The sequence below is a fragment of the Malania oleifera genome, chromosome 2 (assembly GCF_029873635.1).
Source record: "Malania oleifera isolate guangnan ecotype guangnan chromosome 2, ASM2987363v1, whole genome shotgun sequence".
In the NCBI taxonomy this organism is placed as follows: domain Eukaryota; kingdom Viridiplantae; phylum Streptophyta; class Magnoliopsida; order Santalales; family Ximeniaceae; genus Malania; species Malania oleifera.
In genome coordinates, this window is record NC_080418.1 from 10,231,073 (window position 1) to 10,252,007 (window position 20,935).

Sequence of the window (20,935 nt, forward strand, 5' to 3'; positions counted from 1 at the left end):
TCAACATCAGGAAAGCAACACTTGGAAGCCTATAGCCATGGAGCTATTTAGAAAAACAAGTCCCAGGAACAACTCTCAAGCTGCCAACCATAGAGGTTAAACCAAAATGCAGTAAGATAGTAGTAACTATTTAACTACTTACACACACAGAAAAGCCCATACGCAGTTAGATGCTATGTTCAAAAAGTGCCTGTTAGAGAATGAAAAACACCTCACCTGATTTGATGTACAAAATTTGGATCTGCACATGGTCTGCTCAACCAAGTCTAGTTGACAATATTTTCATCTATCAATTAACCAGAAAGCTGATTTAGTGTCAACCTCATGCTAATGAAACTACCACAACCTTTAGGCATAATTTTTGCTCAAGGAACTATAACCAGATCATTCGAGCCTAAAAATGTGATTGTATTATTATTACCTGCAACATTAAACTCACATTTCACAACACAGAAGCTCATTACACAGTTTCGAAAGCCTAATGCAACAATAACAGCCAAACAACATTCAAATGAAACAAGCATTAGCCAATCCAAGAGAAGCTTTATGCCGAACTTTTAACCTCTAAAAAAACAAAATCAAGCTCCCAACAAATGGAAAAATTACCAGAAAATCAAGCAGCAAGGTCTGCAAAAAGTTGCACTCAAGAGAATAGCTCACGAAATCGTCATTTATCCATTTCAGCTGCCAGCAGTAAACACAGACTACATTAAAGATCTATCAAATATATGGATACACTCATTTGAAAACATAAATTTCCTAGAAATTTTTGAAAGATACTGCTCAACAAAAATAAAATTGTCAAATAATAGCTAATTGTTCCAAAGCAGCAATTAGTTTAGTGACTGATGCCCTTCTTTGCTCTAAGTGATTCAAGAGCCTTTTTCCGCAACTCAATCTCAAGCCTTTTCTGCTCACTTTCGGTCTCTTCAGCATCACTTGAATGACAGTCCCTCCTCGCAACATGTTCACCATCTGAGCCATATGCATTATTTTGATTTTTCTCAGAGTCCGATGGTGGAAAGACAGTATCCATCGACTTCATTTTCAGCTTCTCGGCACGCCGTTCTTCCCTTTTGCGGCGTCGCTCTTCACGCCGTCGACGCTTCTCTTCTTTCCGTAATCGCTTTTCCTCCCTCCTCCTCCTCTTGGCCTCCTTCCTGTGCTCTATTTCAGAATCATAACTGAAATCATCATCTGATGTCACTTCTTTCCTATCAGACCTCTTATGCTTTCTCTTTTCCTTGCGTTCACTTTTGTACCTATCACTTCCCTCAGAAACAGAGTCAATACTCCTCCGACCAATTTTTTCAGCCGCCTTCACGTTTGCTTTCGGTGAAGTTTCTAATTTGTGATCCCAATTGCTGTCCTTGACATTGTTTGAACGAGAATGGCGCTGGTCATCAGCTTTGTAATGTTCTCTAGAATGCAATAACTGTTGCCTACTGCCTATGGAAGAGTCTTTATATGAGATTGGAGACTCTTGTCGATCAGTAAAATCTGGACGCCCCACCTTTCCTGAAGCCTTCTCACTGCCAGGACAGTTTACAATACATAAGACCTATGATTTTAGATACGCATACAAATGTGCAGTCAGATAAGCAGCACAAAACAAATGGATGAAACAATGCAGACCTCTTTATCTCCTGGTCTTTCTTTCTCGGTTCTTTGTTATCAGGACCACTCTGCTTTTCAGCAGCCCGATGACCAGCTGGCCTTTCAGGAGGGTCCTTCTCCTTGTAAAGTATATTCACGGGGGAATCTTTCTGTTTGCTAACAGCAGGGGATCGTTTTTGTAATGACCTGGATCTAAGATCCTTGTCCTCCCTATAAACAAAGAATTCTGGCATCATTCGGAGAAGCATACAAATAAAGGGTTTCACACGCAAATAACAAATCCAGAGCTATCAAAACAAAATCAGCACCAAAGCATACCTGGTAAAATTAGTTTCCTCCTCTCCACTTGTTTCAGGACTATCATGACGATTTTTCTGTTCTCTAGGCTTGCGTGGAGGACTTAGGCTGCTGTCAGCACTCATCCTTTCCCTTGGTCGCCTGACAGGACTCTTAGGAAGACTGGATGCTCTTTACAAAAAGCCAAAGGTATTTTTTAAGTAGAAAATACAAATTAAAAAGAATTCTCAAATAATATAACTACAGATTTATGATACATACCTCTGATTTTCACTGGGACTCATTTTCCTCGTACGTGGTGGAGATTCTGAAAGGCTTGCAGATCTATCTGGAGAAGATGACAAAGCTGGAACCTTTTTACCAGAATCCCTTTTATCTTTTGGATCTCTTTGTGGTGATCTCATAGAAATTGGAGGTCGACATACAACAGAATCTGGTCCCCTGTCAACCCTCCCTCTCGGAACATGACGGACAGGAGATGATTCATCCCGCATCCTATAATAAAGCTATTATTATAAAGTAAAAAGTATCTCACAAGACCAATCTATCAAAATTCAAGTGTAAATATAACCAAAGGGAATATCATAAATGCAAGAGGAGCCGCCTAGGAGTACACTCGCCACATTATCTTTCAGGATCCACACCACTGGTGCGGATATAACCACTCCCACTCAAGTATCTACCAACTTCATAGGGAGTACTATAAATAAAAGAACCTAAGAGGAGAATGCAAAAATTCAAATATTCAGATAAACGCAAGGAAGAAATACCTGATTCTTTCTCTAATATTTTGCAACGGTGAACTCCTCTGGTGCTTTGGTGATTGCCTCCTAGCTGGTGAAGGGGACCTATACCCAACTGGTGATGGTGAACTCCATCCATAAGGTGAAGAAGGCCTACGTCGGGAAGGAGTTGGTGATCTTCTGCGCACATAAATAGGGGACCTTTGTCTCACAGGAGATGGAGACCTATGGCGTGGAGTTGATGACGATCTCCGCCGGCGGTGGCGACGTACAGGAGAGGGAGATCTACGCCGTATAGGAGAGGGTGATCTGCGCCAAACAGGATATGGAGATCTTCGCCGCATAGGTGATCTACGCCGTACAGGAGAGTAGGACCCACGTCGCAGAGGAGACCTACGTCGCATCGGGGGAGAAACCCTACGTCTAAAGGGAGACGGTGACCTGCGTCTGATGGGAGAAGGTGATCTGCGTTTAATGGGTGATGGCGAACTGCGTTTACTTGGAGAAGGTGACCTGCGTCGTACAGGAGATGGTGATCTGCGTCTTAAAGGAGAACGCAATCTACGTCGTGCAGGGGAAGGTGACCTATAACGTGATCGGGATGTGGACCGTCGCCTGGAATGTGATGATCTCTGTCTTGGGGGGGAGATTGATCCTCGAGGAAAATGCTTTCGACGAGGTGAAAGAGATCGTCTTCGTTCATGGTGGTACACCCTTTCAGAAGAAATGGAGCGTCCTCGTGGTTGAGGTGATCCCGATACACTCCTTGACTTCCGTCTCTCACTGAAAAAAGTAAATTTCGAGTAAGATGCAGTGATTATTATCATTAGACAAAGCTGCAGACACTAACTGATCAGATAGCGGAATCAGAAAGGGTAAAAAATCAGGAAAAAAAAAAATCCAAGTCAAACAAACAAACAAACTAAGAACAACTCTACTATTATAGCTGGCAGAGAGATATACTCCGAATAACTTCTGGAATTGGAAAATGACCCGCTCATTGACCGACGTGCACCTCTATAGAATATAAACAAGATATGGTAAAGTTGTAAATTCTAAAACATCAATCAACGAAAAATTATGTGAAAAATAACAAGACATAATAATCAGGATAAATACCGTGGAGATAAAGGGGAACAATCAGCTGAATTGGGAGATCTGTACAGGATAGACATATCATTAGTCTTCCAAAAGTTGGTAATTATTTCTACAATGACTATCATAACACCTGAAAACACATTACTTTCAAAGAAGCACATTAGAGGACTGAGAAAAGAGTCCCACCAGTTTCACATATGTATTATGTGAGAGACAATGCATGCAATTCTTAATGATTTCAGTTAAATATAACTTGCCGCTGTTTGATAGACACACCTCACTCCACTTAAAGTTTATAGAAGCACCACATTTTAAGACAATTAAGGAATATTACAAGTGTGGAAGTTAATCTTAGCATGTAGGTAAATTTAGTTGTTTCTCTTCAAATACTTACTAATGCTTCTCAAAAATTTGAGTATATGGAAGTTAATCTTTGTGAGAAGCAGCTAAACTTGAGTTGCTTCATTTCAAATACTCAATATTGTTTCTCTAATGAAAATTTTGCGCCTCGGTTTACAAAATGCTGTGTTTGTTTTTACCTCTTTTCCAAATCAAGAGATAATGAAAGGAGCCTACAATCTTGTTCAAAGAAAGGAACAAAATATAAGAAAATATAATCCACCATGTATTCTCAAGATTAAGATTTTTGAGGTCTATATGGACATCTCACAAAAAATGAATGACTACGTTGCATTTTACATGGTTGAGTAACAATCTGCGATAACAAATGGAACAATTTCAGAAACAGTTGTCATCCTCACAACTGAAAGCAATAGAAAAACCAAAATATGAAATTCCACGAAAACCAAAATTTTGACCCCATACCATAGGGATTATTAATTTATCAGTAGAACTCAATTAATGATTCTATCAGCTTTATACCTTCAAATACTAACAGCAATATAAATACATCAATCATCCAAACGTCAATGTACATCAGAGTTCAAGTTATAGGTAGATAATATGCCAAATGGAAATCTACATGGAAGCAAAATAATTTGGGTTTGAAGTAGGGAAAGGCAGACAGTACCACAGGAAGCAAATGCACATAAAATAATGCAGTGGAAATATAATATTTTCCACCCTGACCTGTTCCTTCCTCTGAACCCGTTCCTCTCTGCAGTATCTTTCTCATCTTCAGAATGGGCACCGGAATTCCTTGGTTTAATGTGCTTTGAAACTGGTTCCAATTCGGCATTAGTCACCTTTGAGCTATCAACACCACCGTCCTACAGTAGTTTGAGGTAAAGGACATGAACCCAAATAATTGCAGAAGCAAGCTGAATGCCATGACAAACATGAACGGAAGTTAAAACCAAAAACCCAGCTTGCAATAACCTAACTCTGGCATAAAAAAATTAATTACCATCTTCTTCAATTTCTCTTCCATGAGTTCTCTACTTTCCTTCTCTCTCTTCTTTTGAATTTCATTTGCTATCCGATCTGACTCTGCCTGAAGTAACCCATCATAAAACCATCAATAAGGGGCAGCAGCAAGCAGCATGGCTACAAAATACAAGCAACAACATTAAACAATCAAAAAATAAATAAATAAATAATAAACCTTCTTCTTCCTAGTTTCCTCCTCTTTAGCATCCAAGAATTGTTGAGGTACACCACTTGCATTCTTCTGGGCACTAAGGAGTAGCGCCCACAGCTCTTTCATAAACTTCCCAGTATTTTTCTCCATGAATCCAGTTAACGATATTTGAACTTGTTTGCCATTCACATCCTGCAACGGACAAACCAAATGAAGTTTAAACAATAATAGTAACTATATGTAAAAATAAACTTCTATAAAAGGGAAAAGAAAACAAAAATCATGTGTCTGACACACTCTTTACAGTAAATCATAATAATGGATAAGAATGAAGGTCTTGCATCCACTAATAACTAAAAATGACAATAAAGAACAGCAAACTTAGTGCTTACAAATCATCAATAGAAAATCAAAACAATAGAACACCCCTCCCCGTCTTTAAATATTTCAAAGAATTAAATTACCTTTCCATCTAAAAGTCCATAAATGAAGTTGATTAGAACTTCGTCTTCAAACCCGAGCAACTCGGTCACCCTAGTAGCAATCCATGGCCTGATAACATCCATCTTCACTTTCGTCATGTCCACCTAGCATAATCAAGTCATTTTGGCATGAGAACTTAACAAACAACAACGAGAGATCAATTCAATCGAATTTAAACCAATTCCAACATCTACCCTAAACTTCAATTGCTCCAATAAAAAAATTCAAGCTCCATATTTATCAACGCATGGACCAAAAATTTAAAAACAAAAAATACACATAATAACTTCATTTCAACTGAACCAATAAGACACACCAGGTGATCCAATTCAGGAGCAAACTTCTGCGATTTCATCAGCTTCGCCTGTTTGTTCGAGAATCGAGTGTCTTGCTCCGCCGACGTACCCTAAATTAACAACAACAAAAAAAAAGTAGAACCAGCAATTTATCAACTCCTATAAGAAGATCTGGAGGGCATATATAACAAGTAGTTTCGGATCTGAGAAAAAAACAGTGCTTAATAGGAACCAATTTAGTGATTTGTGTTCAGAAAATTACCCGGAAAAACCCGCCGGACATCTTCTAGGGCTTGCGTTGAAGCTTGCGGAGTGTTTTCTTGCGACGGATAGTGATGGATTCTTGGAGTGAATGAGAGAAGAAGGAGAGGAATTAAGGAGAGTTGTTGAAGTTCAGGCCATAATCGACAAAAGAGAGGGATTCTAATGGATCGTGTGAGCTGGGTTGGAGGAAGTCACAGTGTGCTGCCCGTAGGGGCATTTTGTGCCCTAGATTTGGAAGTGTAATTACGAATTTAGCCATGGTATGAAAAGCATCAAAGTGGGAACAAAGGCTGAGATGAGTTTTTTCCCCTTTTATTATTAATTTAAAATAAAATATTAAATAATATTCTGTTTGGAAAAAAAAAATTTAGTATAATGTATACGTAATTTCGCAACTTGGTACTGCGAGATTTAAACGTGTAGAGTTTCTGGTGGTGACACATAGTAAGGTGGGCAAAGCAAATCTTGCAGGACCAAACTGTGGGATTTTCTTTGGAGATGACTCATGAGTTGATGCGTGGCAAATCTCGCAGCTTGGTCTTGCGAGATTTGTTTCGCCCATTCAGATGCCCTTTCTCTTTCAATTAAATCTCGTAACTTGATGCTGTGAGATACATCATATATATATACTTTAAATTAAAATTGCATTATACTTAATTAAAAAAATAAAGTATTCTAATTCGAAGTTAATAACTCAAAATGTGTTTTAATTTATAATTTTAAAAAAATTATAAAATATTTTTTCATCTAATTGAATGAATTGTTAATCTAATTTAATGTTCAAACATATAGAACTAAGCAAAATTCATATGCATGAAATTTTTTAGCTTCTTCTTATTTAACAATTATCATGCTTTAGATATTTTTTTCTTTACTTATAATGCTTCTTAAAATAATATAAACGAATTAAATGTTATTCATTGCAATAGTCAAATTTAAAAATTTTATTTTTTATGAGAATGCACATATATATTGTAGATAACAAATTTTATTCGGAGATCTAAGGTCTTGGGTTAGCCATATTCTCTCCATCACTTTTTGTGTATATTTCACATCTCACTCCGTCATACATATTTTACACGCGAAAGTGCGAAAATATCTTATAAACAAGAGTTCATAAAAGTCCATTTATACAAATAATTTCAAACCGTAAATACATTTGAATTGCATCACATTATAAAGATTGGTAACTTAAGATAAATATAAGTAGGCATCATAGAACATATGATGTTGCAAATATTTATTTATTTTTTTGTATAAATTTCAACATGAAATAAACAAGAAACAACTTTTTAAATTTCATAATAAAAACATAGTGTTTATGTTGGATAAAATCATACAAGTTTTTTTTGTTTTTTTCAAAGTTTACATTTCTTAAATGTCATTCTTGATAATATTATATGAAGTGTGCACAAGATACATGAAGGTACAAATGAGATGAAAATAATCAATGATATACAAATGAAATAAAAATAATTAATATTATACAAATGAAATAAAAATAATCAATGATATACAGATGAAATGAAAATAATGTTATACTACTCGGTGCCGCAGCAAGGTCATCTTCGGGGTTGTGGTGGCTGTCGTTTACGTCAGCCCTCTCCCTACTGGTCATCTACATCTGGTGTCCTGTCTCATCATCCTATATATGGATCATCTCCGCCAAGAAGTACTACATAATCATCACTTATGTGAAGCGCACGTGGAGAGAACAAATATGATGTCTCTAGACGAGAACGAGGCGGCATAGCGGGTGCATTGACCTCCTCCCCACCGAAAATGTCGTCCAATAAAAATGACATCGATGGGGTGGCAGTAGAGTCATATGGGGTGTCATCCGGTCTACTAGACGGTCTCGTAGTATCAGCTGCATTGGAAGGCGCATACGGTGCTGACGGGCCAAACACGTACTCCGCCTGTACAACCAGTGGCGAGGAAATAGGACACACTAGACGACTAGAGGAGGCATGTCGTCCTCCTCATACTAGAGCTGGTCGACCTCCTCGTGCTGGTACATCAGTTCGAGCAGCTAAGATCCGTCGGTCATCCTCGTGAACAAGGTCCAATGCAGCACTCATCAATTGGTGGATGGTGGGATCTGGCGAGATCTAATCTGCCTTATGTAGTATGTCAGCCTACAGGATACAAAAAAATTTGGTTAACTCATGTAGATCGTAACGTACACATAACAAAAGGAAGTGTGGGTTAAAGTCTTCTTACGAGGCTCAAATATATAGCAGCGGTCCTATCGACGAAACAACGTGTGATGGACCTATACCAGGTAAAGTATGGGTCATTCGAACACATCGGACCATCGTCCGCCACTCCGGGTACGATGTACTCTCTTTGATGCTCCCACGCAGTCACGAATATCGCGCATGTAGTCGCCCAGTCCGTGACCCCTCGACCGCGCCTATCCATTCCATGGAGGTCATCCCCAACTACATCTACCCCCGATGTCAGAAAGCGGTCGGGAATGCCTTGTCGATAGCCAAATTGCCGCATGACTCGGTCAGGAAGATACCACTTGATAATATAAAAGCATATAAGTGGCACTCGGGCTACCCAGAGGTCACTCCCGACTGTATAATGGGGAGATAGGTTGGCTAAAATCCCAGCTGTGTAGGGCCTCCATAGGAACTACACTTAAACATAAGTAAAAGTTAAGTGAACTATACGTAAGTGAAAGAGAGAAAGAGAGTACTATGTGCTACACTTTAATTGGACTATAGCTCATGCTCCCGGTGCATGTCCAACTCGAACCTGTACCACGACAATGTGTGTAGCACAACCGACGACACCCTCAAGTCGTCCCTCCATCTGTATAAAATGAAATATAAGTTTACAAAATGTAACGACTAGTACTACGAATTAGTATTCGTAGTACTTATAGAATGAATGAGGAGGGATAAATGATGTTGGTACTAACCGGTATGCGAGTGGGAGTGGGTCAACCGGACGACCGTCCTGGCCCCTCTGAATAAGTAAGAAACCTCGTCACGTAGGAGTTAAGGACAAAAATCTCTCCTAGGACCAAACTTGTAGTAGGCGAAGTGGGCCAGCAATTTGTGTCTTCGAGTAGTGAGCGACGCGGCACATGTAATAACCCGAGGAATTTTTCAGCTCCTCGTCGACGAACACAGGAGATTCATCGACGAGGGTATAAGAGGAGCTCATCGACGAGGACAGGATTTGTCGACGAGAAAATACCGAGCAAGGGTTTGAGGGATTCTGAATTTCATCAACGAGGAGAGAGTTCATCGACGAGTCTTCTTCATGACCTCGTCGACGAGTCTTCTTCATGACCTCGTCGACGAGGTGACGTGGCTCGTCGACGAAGGCCAATGTATATGTAGGGGTAAAATTCATTTTTAGCCGAAAACCTACACAAATACTTCTCCTTCTCTCTCCTCTACGCCCCTCCTCCCTTCTTTCTAAGATCTCGGGCCGATTTTCTGCTAGTTCGACTATCTGAAGCCACCATGACGCTTCTGGGAAAGTTATCTGCAAGTCTGCTGGAGCATATCGTCGGTGGGGTTAAGTTGGAAACCATCCCAAATCCAAGGTAAGGTTTTCTACTCAGTATTTGCCTATTTGACAGTTGTAGAAAGCGTAGTATGTGTAGTAATACTGAACTTTAGTTATAGGAAATGTCATTTTTAGGGTGTTGAACGGGGAACCCTGCGGGTGCGGAGTTGTTTGTTTTAAGGGCTTTTCAGGACTCAGGTAAGGGGATAAACAAAGCTAGATGTTTTTATGAAAATTATAAGTATGATTTTATAGCATTTGATTTTAAAGAAATATATATATGCATTATGTTGGGGAATACTGTTGAAAACGATACTATGTTCTGATTATGCAAAATACCCATTTTGTGTGGCATGAGTAGAAATTATTATGAAATATTGTTTTCTGGGAATATGATAAAGATATGGATTTTTATAATGGAAAACCGGCTTACAAGCTGAGATTTTATATGTTTGCCGGCTACGGGCCGTGCTATGAATATGATTTTTCGGCGTATGGGTCGAGCTATGTATATGATTTGCCGGTGTACGGGACAAGCTATGTGTATGATTTGCCAGCGTACGAGCCGAGCTATGTATATGATTTGCCAGCATACGGGCGGTGCTATGGATATGATTTGCTGGCGTACGGGTCAAGCTATGGATATGATTTTCCTACGTACGGGTCGAGCTATGGATATGATTTGCCGGCGTACAGGTCGAGTTATAGTAAAATATGAAATACTGGCGTACGGACCGATGATATTCATGATATACGTATATATGCAAAACGACATGATGATATTCTTTTGGCAATTAATAGTATAAAATATCCATGTATCACAGTTTCATTATATGTTATATGCTATCAGAACCTGGTTGACTTGGTTTAGGCTAGCACTTACATAGTATCGATGCTATGTGTTCATGATTTATCATGATATTTGTGTTAACGCCGTTGTATGGAGTGGTGTGAGATTAGATGGTCGATGTGGTTTTAAGAAGTGTGTGAGCGCCTCTAGTGTATGGACCGGGTCTGGCAAACCCATCGGACTTACAGAGTGTACTCTTGACTTGGCAGTGGTCAACCAACCATTGTCGGGTCCTGCCTTCGGGCCACACAACCTAGTCATGTGGGGATAATACATGACAACAGTCAGCTAACCTACTAGGATTGTTTTCATATTATGTTATACGAGATGAATTATATTTATAAAAATCATGTATGTTCTACAATGATTTGAAAATATATGTTTCCCAAATATGATACAGACAGTTATACTAATATGTTTATGTATGATTTTATATAGAACACGAAAATACGCATGTCGTCACACAATAGTGTTAGTTTATTTCCCTTACCGAGAGGTGTCTCACCCAAAATTTCATAAACATTTCAGGAGCCCTGATAGGAGAGCAGGTAAAGCTCCGCTGACTTAGTATTGTTGATCTACCCTCTCTGAAGGGTAAGTTTTGGTAGGGACGGTTGGATTTTGTGGAATGTCCTTAGAATTTTCTTTTGGGATGTATATACTTAAATATAGTGGATGTGATGACTCTAGTATTATGATGGATGGTTTTGTATTTATGATATTATGATTGTTTGTTTCCTACTGCTTAGGCTTCCATCATGTGCTCTGATGTATCACTAGTACCTACGGGTCTAGGTAGATTATGATCTTCTAGATATATGTTATATTAGTATTATGGAAAAAAAAATCTATGAAAATTAAGCAGGTTGTCACAGCACATCTCCCTGTAAAGCCACGACAAAGTAGCGTACCCCCAATTGTACGAGCATATCGCTCCCAGGTCCACAAGGAGTGGAAGGAGCATCATATGCACATAGCTGCCTAAAACGTCACAAAATAGCACCCCACATATCAAATGCAACAAGTGGGCTCGTGCATGGTACGCTATAGTCTGTGCATCTGCATCTGCCGAGAGCTGATGAAACACATCCCCCTCGAGGAACCGCATACGGATGCATGCACCAATCAACTTGCTGTCAGGTGGTACGACTCCTAACAAATGCTCGCACAAAGTATGCAGGGTGAGTCATCCTTGACAGTCTATAGGTCCCTCTACTGGCCCGACAATACGACTAGTGACGGGGCGCCCATCAATTGGCAGCCCAAACAAAACAGCGACATCCTGGAGTGTGACGGTCGCCTCCCCATGAGGTAGGTGGAACATGTGTGTCTCGGGTCTCCATCGCTCCACCAAAGCTATCACGAGATGCTAATCCAATTGGATATGGGCAATCCGATAAATACCATAAAACCCTACATCGTGTATCCAGCGGACGATGCGGTCGTCTGCCTCCAACCATCGCTCCGCAAAATGCATGCCCCCTCAGCATAATAAGAGGTCGACGTGCCCATCGGCCCACACTCGGCTAGCTCGGTGATCATCGCCCATCGTCAAGACGCTCCGATCAGACGACACTAGATCGATCCTGTAAAATGCACCATCACAATACAATAAATATATACAAAAGAAGAAGTGTACTAAAAGTCCTATAAGTGCCTACGAAGTCAATGTGATTGTCCAACTGCATCCTTAGGTTGGGTCCTTCTCAAACACGTTGTGCGGTTATGTCCTTCTTGATGACATATGCTGCACATGCTCCTCTTCCTACCTTCCTTTACATCCATCTCATTGTGTATATGGGAGCTCATTGTGTATATGGGAGCTCCTAGGCCGACCTTTATGTCGAGAATATGCAAGATTTGCATGTATAGTCGGCAACGAGGATGTTGGCCAGTACGCCTCGTGCATAATCGGATGAAAATCCGCAACATATGTCGCATAGTGCTCGGCAGTGCTCTAACATGATTCAACGTATTGCACAGCGTTCAGTCGTGTCTCTGCACATGCAGCAAGAAGGTGGGAGCATGAAAAGTGTAACGCTTACCACTTCCCACATAAGCATTCGTGTCTACCTTGAATACTCAAAGTTTGGACGTTGTTTCCTTTATGGGCCCCAACTGCACAGTTGTGATGCTAAAACTACCCCTAGACCGGTTGAACATCGTGACTCGATGTCCGATCGCCTTCAAATTTCTTCTTTCCATCGCTAGCAATATATGGGGAGTGAATGCATTTCCTCCCAATATTGCATTACGAGCACCTTCTCGTCGGCTATTAAAATAATGTGCAACGTGATAAAGTGTCAGTTGCACAAGGACCATGATTGGGAGGCTACGAACACCTTTCAAGATGGCGTTGAAACATTCCACCAAGTTAGTGGTTATGTTCCCATACCTTCTTCCACTGTTGTGACACTGAATCCACATATGAAGAGGGAACTGATCAAAAAACGACTTCGCTGGTTCCCCACCCTCATCGAATATCCTCTCCATCCACATGTTAAATTCTTACTTGATGCTCCCTTCCTGCTCACTCAGTCATACGCTTAAGATTGACACTATGTACTTTCGTGCTAAAGTTGATAACCACGTGTCGAAGGCAGAATCAGTGGTGGGCACGTGGTGGTTGCCAATTGGGATTGCGTTGCACTGCAACGAGAATTCTTGGATGCCGATCTAATATATGGCAAACTTCGTCCTTATCAGTAATAGAACGATGACAACACAGAAACTAATTTCATGTGTCCAGACTTTCCTCTTGAACAATAGCAAATGCAAGGGAAAATATTTGCCTATTTGCATCCGGGCACGTCGCAATTAGGAGTTTACCTTTGTACTTATCATACAAGTATGTCCCATCCACATATATAACGGGAGGGCAGTGACGAAAACCCTAAATAGATGTTGCGAACGACCAAAATACAGATACAAATGTTGCGATGTGCTCGCTACCTGGAATAGTAGTCCACCTCCACTTGACAACAATACCAGGATTGTACGCGCACATCACTTCCATCCACTTAGGCAAAGTTTGATAAGACATCTTCCAATTGCCGAATACTGGGGCAATTGCCTTCTGTTTGGCCAACCAAACCTTCTTATACAAGATCGAATAGCCAAAGTGACGATCTATGAACTCTTTCAATGTAGCGATTGATGTCGATGCATCACCCCTGATCATATTCACAATCTCCCTAGCAATGAGAGATGACGTGATTTGGTTATGGTCCTACGAGAGAAGCTCGTTCAAACACATGTGCGGACCACCATATTGGGTGATTTCGAATAATTAGTGTTTCATCCGATACATTGCACGCACTCTCCATCCGCAATCAGAGTCCTTACACCTAACAACCCATAACAGTGGGGTAAACTGCACGACATGGAACTCATGATGCGTTCGAGCGTGGTATATTCGCACTGCCGCTATTCAACCCGAATAACATCCCCTTACTCAACTCATACGATTCATCCCAACGAGTCACCCGTATAAGAAGGTCCTCATCACGTGACAAATCTGCAGCATCTACATCAATTAGACCGTACATAGGAGGTTCGTCCATAAATTGGGCGTTATATGTGGCATCATTTGTTTCACGGGGGGGTGGGTTGACATCATCCGGGAACTTATTAATCCCTTCACCTGTTTCTTGCTCATACGTGTCATCTTGTAAATTAACATCATTCGTAATGTTCATCCCCTCATCTAACGTGTTGTTTGCAATGGCGAACAACAATCCTGGACATTCTGCTGGAACTTCTTCGCAAACTACATGATCATCCGTGTGAAGAACATGTCTTTCGTATGTTTGCAGCTTGAACGACGATCCCGTACATTCGTTCAAATCCACAACAGGCATCCCACCAACATTTATACTTGTGTATGGTTCAATACCTTCTTCTGCAGTCATATCATAATGACGTGTCTGTTGGGTGCCTTCCTCCGCTTCAACCACATGCTCGACAGACGCCCTTGTCTGCTTATCGTCGGTGACACCCATGTGAGGAATCGTATCAACATATAATTGCACAGTTAAATATGTCGTACCTACGCAGTGTGCATCTAACACAATGAGCAGACCGTAATCATCAGTTACAGGAATAACCTCATAGAGGAATGTACCATTATACCCTCGCATAGGGTATCTTGCGGTCACCCGCAATGCATATTGATCTAGATCAATATGCAAATATTGATATATCATCGAGTACAATTTGCTTAATTTACACTTACAACCAATTCGAATTGGTTGAACCGGCGTAGTACTATAACTAACACCCTCTACTCCGGTAATAATTCCCCCTCCCCCTCTCCATATACAACAATATTGTCACCGGAACATTACTCGAGCTTCTTGCCATTTAGAGATCGACCCTCAACTTGAATAAGAAGTTTGTTCTATTGTTTGTCAAAATAAAATAAACTAATTACATATGTATATATTTATACTTATGTCTATCCTATATATTAATACAATTATGGTAGGGTAAATTATTTTGTCATGTACATATGATTGTTCTTCTAAAGTGAATTTTGAAATATAATAACTAAGTAAAATAATTACAATAATATGTTTATAATAATGACCTATAGGGCTGAGTTGCTTTACATCCTCTAAGATTTCAAAAATCTCACATTCCTTTTTTAAAATTTCAAATTTTTTACAAACTTTTTTTAACATTTGATTTTTGATACTTATATCCCTAAAATTTTTTATCTTTTTACTAAATAGAATGAGAGGAAATCTTTAAAATCTTATGAAAGGTTCTTAAATTTTTTAAATCTCATAAGAGATTTTTGTCTTTTTGCTGAACTTTAAGAGAGGTCAATTTTGTTTTATCATAAATTTTATTAAATAATTTAAATAAAAATGCATTAATAAGTTTTAATGATATTTGTTTGAGAAAAAAATATATTCAATATAAATTTATTAAAGAGCAAATTTGGTGTCATGCATGTAATTAAATTCTTATAATCTATTAATATTTTAATACACAAAAATACAATCATGCACATGCATAATAAACAACATATGCAATGTAGGGATTCATACACTAATTTAAATGTCTTTATTTAATATTTTTTATGATTATGAGTAAAATATAGTAATTTAATCTTAATTAGCTTTAATATTTAAATTTTAATTATTGTTCATTTACTGGAAACCCTACACATTATATTTTATTTTTATAAAAAAACTAACACGGAGGCAAACTCAATAAATTTGGATGACCTAAAAATTTAATTGCTGAAATAAACTAACATGGAGGCAGACTCATATATATATATATATATATATATATATATATATATATATATACAACATGAGATATGGATTATATTCAATTTCTTTTTGTGTACTCTTTAAATTTGGATGAACTGAAAGCTAAAAGCCAAAAGCCAAAGAACCAAGAAGAAAAAAAAATTGGAAAAAAACAAATAAAATGAAACCTAACCTTGGGGTTTCCGAATGCAGCCTTCAACAAAAAAAATTGAAACTATGCTAAACCAAGCAAATCTTCGAATGTTTGTTAAATAAGAACTCAATGAAACAAAGTTTATTTTACGGTAAGAAAAAATACGTACCCCATTTTCGAGTTTTTATAGCTTTCGTTTGAACGATCACCTGCACTCGCCCACTCCCTGAACAGTCACTTGCAGCACTCCTGAACGGTCACCTGTCATCCTTCTCTCTGCTCTCTCTGCAAGTGGAGTTGCAGACCTTCTGCTTTATTTTTACGAGTGAAAGGAATGGAAAAAGACCAGATCAAGAAAATATTGTCGGATGGTCCTGCGAGATTTGTCACGCATCATACGCCGTCTCATTTCTCACGCAAATCTCACAGGACCACCCTTCGAGATTTTTTGCCACGGGTCAACTAACTCTATGCAAAACTCTTTAAATCTCGCAGCCTGGTCCTGCAAGATTTGTTAAATCTCATGGCATCAAGCTGCGAGAATATGTAAGCATTAATATGAGAAATTTTTTCCCAAACAGAGTATTATTTAATATTTTATTTTAAATTAATAATAAAATGGGAAAAAACTCCTGAGATCAGCCTTGGGGCAGGCTTTACTCTACTCCTCCACGAGTTTTTTAGAAAATATTTAAATTAAAATAAAATAAATTTAATTATAGGGTAACTAGTAAAATAAATATAGAAATAAATCCAACCGACTTTTTAATAGTCGGTTCCAGTCAAAACTAACTATTGAAAAGTTGATTTCCATTTGAAGTCTGTCACGTCCAAGCCAAAAGTCAGTTCTTATGCAAAAATATATATATATCGAGTAGTTGTCTTGAAGGGTTGACATCACTTCTACTGCCTCCAACAGAAAGAGGCAATCCGTCCATGAAAGACAAAAGCCAATCGACGTCCAGAACAATGAAAGGGGCTACCCAAGTCAAGCCGCAGTCCCAAATGAAAGAATGATTACAAGATAGACAATGAAAAAGGCAAAGGCTTTTTTCAAACTTGTTGAACTGCAGCCGCAAATAGCAGAATTTTTGTTAAAAGTCGTCGGCCTGCCTCTTTAATCGGAGACGTCACTTATACACCTTCGGACACGGGATTCCCTTATACACCTCCCATTTCCGTTTATACGCCTCTTTCTTCAACCAGTTGTATCTTAATCTTAAGATGCTTCAAATGGGGATGATATATATATATGCATAAGAACTGACTTTTGGCTTGGATGTTACGGACTTCAAATGGAAATCGTTGACTGGAACTGACTATTAAAAAGTCAGTTGGATTTATTGTTGTATTTATTTTACCAATTACCCTATAATTATATTTATTTTATTTTAATTTAAATATTTTTTAAAAAAACTCGTGGAAGAGTAGAGTAAAGCTCGTCCCAAGGTTGGGGTCAAATCCCTGCTCCTTGCCCCTACCCCCGTTAGCGAATTGTTATGTCCAAGTCATAGTCAACTTTCTAAAAGTCAGTTCTCATGCAAAAAAGTTTTCCCAATCCCCTTTTCTTTTCCTCTTGCACATCCTCCCTCCTCATTCCTTCTTCCTTCTTCCTTCTTCTTTCTTCAGGCTCGCTCTACCAAAGTTGCATCCTCCCTCCCCCCTTTGCTCCTCTAACGGCTCTCCTCCAATGGCTTTCTTTCAATGGTCATTGAGCATGTTGTCAATGAATGTTTTCACTGAAAGAAAGGAGGATCACCGGTATAAATACTCATCTTCAAATCAGGTAATCCTAAAAAAATTCTCCGCTCTATACATTTGAAGTTGAAATTTTCTCTACTTTTGTATTTTACTATTGTAATAGAATTGAACATTCAAAGTTTGTGTTTTGATTTCTTGCATTGGTTTCATTGTGACATTAACCTACTTTTATGATTATGGTGCATTTATATTAATATATTTTTGTGAGATTAGGATTTATGTATGTGAAATACGATTTGTTTGATATTTTTGTGATTTTAATCATAATATTTATTATTGTGTTGTAATTTTGCATCATTTTAGTACACGTGAAATTATTTTTTTCAATTTTTTTAATATATTATTGTTAAAATAATAATTTTAACTAACTTGAAAATAATTATTTGTTGAAATGTTGTTAAAAAGAATGTTGATTTGAAGCAAATAGGAATAAATATTTGTTGATAAATTTTTACTAAGATATTTGTTTCGTATAGAAGTTATTATTTGTTCAAAAGTTTTCAATAACACCAACATTTTGTTAAAAAAATCAATTTCTATTAATTTTTTTTAGAAAAAAATAATAATTTTAGGAAAAAGTAATTTTTAAGTTGCAGTTAAAATTTATTTTTGTAAGAAAATAATAATTACATTAATTTAGTTAATTTAGAAAAATAAGAATTTGATTTGGAATTAGTTGTTAAGTAAAATATATTGAGTTGAAAAACTAGTTGTTATGTGGGAATAATATTTTATTTTTTCAAATTGAAATAATATCTAAGTTATCATTAATTTTTAGTTTTTCTGAGAAAAAAAATATTTACATTAGTTTAATTGAAAATTTAAAGACCTTATTTTGTTTTTAGATTATAGAGTTAAAATTGTTGATATTAGTTATGTAAAACATAATTAATATTATTAGTATTATATTAAATGGTGACTTAGTTATTAGTTATGGCAGTTTTGTTTTAATGATAGTTATTTACAGTTTATAATTTCATAATAGTATTAGTGAGCAATATTTACATTTGGTTAAATTAAATATCAAGTAATTTGAATATATTAGAAGTAAAAGTATTTATTTTGGCACTTAGTAATTAATCATAAAACTTAGTTATAGCATTAGTTAATTAGTGGTTATAAATTGAAAAGTGACTGAGATTTAGAAGAAAAGAATCTATAGTGGTAATTATTAAAGCAGGAATTTATTTATCAATAGGATTAGGGGTGAGCATTCATTTGATGCAGTGAATTCAGTTAATTAACAGAATTAACCAAAAAATTTCGGTTAAAAAATCTCATTAACCAAACTCAAAACCAACCAAACCGAATTTCGATGAACCAATTTTAATCGATTTAATATTTTAACATATATAAAATATATATTTTTAATATACATAAGTTTAACAAATATAATATATAAAAAATAAATACAATTTTTAGTATATATATAATATATAAATTATTTTAATATATAATATATTAACCCAACTAAAAAATTGAATCGAAAATCGAAATTCAACGAAAATGAAAATCAACCTGAACCAAATAAAATTTTAACTGAATTGAACTAATCGAATTTGCTCGGTTAATTCGGTTTTAACCGAATTATGCTCATCCCCAAATAGGATAGTAATTAATCAACAAATAAGGATTTCAAAAAAGAAGAATCTATTGCATAGAATTGAGAAGTGGCTGAAATTTGGTATTGAAAATTTAGAATGACGTCAAGTTCATCAACTAATTAACCAAACTAACCGAAATTTCAAATTTAACCGAACTCAAAATCGACCGAACCAAATTTCGATTAAATCCGTTAACCGATTTAATATTTTAATATATATAAAATATTTTTTTTAATATATACAAACTATAAATAATATATAAAATATATATAATTTTAATATATATTATAATAAATGAATAAAATTTTAGTATATATATAATATATAAAATATTTTAATGTATAATGTATTAAACGAACCCAAAAATCAAACCAAAATTCAATAAAAATGAAAATCAAACCAAACCAAATAAATTTTTAACTAAATCGAACTGATCGAATTTGTTTGGTTAATTCGGTTAATTTGGTTTTAACCAAATTATGCTCACCCCTAAATAGGATAGTAATCAACAAATAAGGATTTCGAAAAGAAGAATCTATTGCGTAAAATTGAGAAGTGACTAAGATTTGGTATTGAAAATTTAGAATGGCGTCAAGTTTGTCAACTAACCAAATTATGATTTTATTATACATTGATGGTTAGATTATACATAGGTCGACCAGTATTGAGTACAATACTGGGTCAATGAAGGCGATTTGAGTTAGAAGGAGCATGAAGTTAAAAAGTATTAAACGAAAAATATATGAAGGATTAGACATCAGTTAGAACGATTATATATTAGAATTAAGATTGAGATATTTGCAACAAGAGGGTGGTGGAAGTGTGGTGTATGTCGATGTGTTGATAAAGGATGATTCATATATGCTAATTGCATTAGACCTGCAAAGTTCTTATTTTGATATACACAGTCAAAATTTTTGTTAAACACTTCCTTCAATGTAAGAGTATGGGTGGAACTTCAACTGTGCAGAGGGAGATATTTTTTCATCATCAATCATATAATAAATATGATACTATTGAGATGAATAGGCTACGCGATCACCTTTCACAAGTGATGGCAGCTTGGACTTGAATGACATTCCTAATATATCATTTCATGCAGAATTTTTGTCAATGGATTTTGCACGGAACGAGACAAATTTGCACAAATTCAATGTCAGACCCAAATTTCACGATGAACCACGACCATTAACTAAGTATAGGCGTGACCAAAGTTCAGGTGCAACTTTGTCCATACCAGACTTTGAAACGGTTCCATCAATTGTAATAAATGAGAGGGAGGCATACATGGTCAAGCCAATGCGACCTGCCATTAAATGTGATCTTGAATTAAAGGAAGAAGATGATTTAGAGTGGAATTTTGATTAGGCAGAAGGCGGGGTAAATGAGGTGGGTGGACTGAATGATTAAAGGGTTAAGCATGAAAAAGTTGT

At 37.1% G+C, this 20,935-nt stretch overlaps 1 protein-coding gene across 1 annotated transcript; it reads right to left on the bottom strand.

Annotated features, from left to right (window-relative positions):
- Positions 1 to 652: 652 nt before the first annotated feature.
- Positions 653 to 6,623, bottom strand: LOC131147623 (uncharacterized). The gene is made up of 13 exons (XM_058097126.1): positions 6,337 to 6,623; positions 6,095 to 6,184; positions 5,760 to 5,882; positions 5,320 to 5,487; positions 5,122 to 5,208; positions 4,845 to 4,984; positions 3,777 to 3,815; positions 3,621 to 3,674; positions 2,685 to 3,440; positions 2,176 to 2,409; positions 1,936 to 2,085; positions 1,636 to 1,827; positions 653 to 1,532 (listed from the first exon to the last, which is right to left on the bottom strand). The coding sequence occupies exons 1-13, from the start codon at positions 6,355 to 6,357 to the stop codon at positions 839 to 841; spliced, it is 2,748 nt and encodes a 915-aa protein (XP_057953109.1). The 5' UTR covers positions 6,358 to 6,623; the 3' UTR covers positions 653 to 838.
- Positions 6,624 to 20,935: the final 14,312 nt, after the last annotated feature.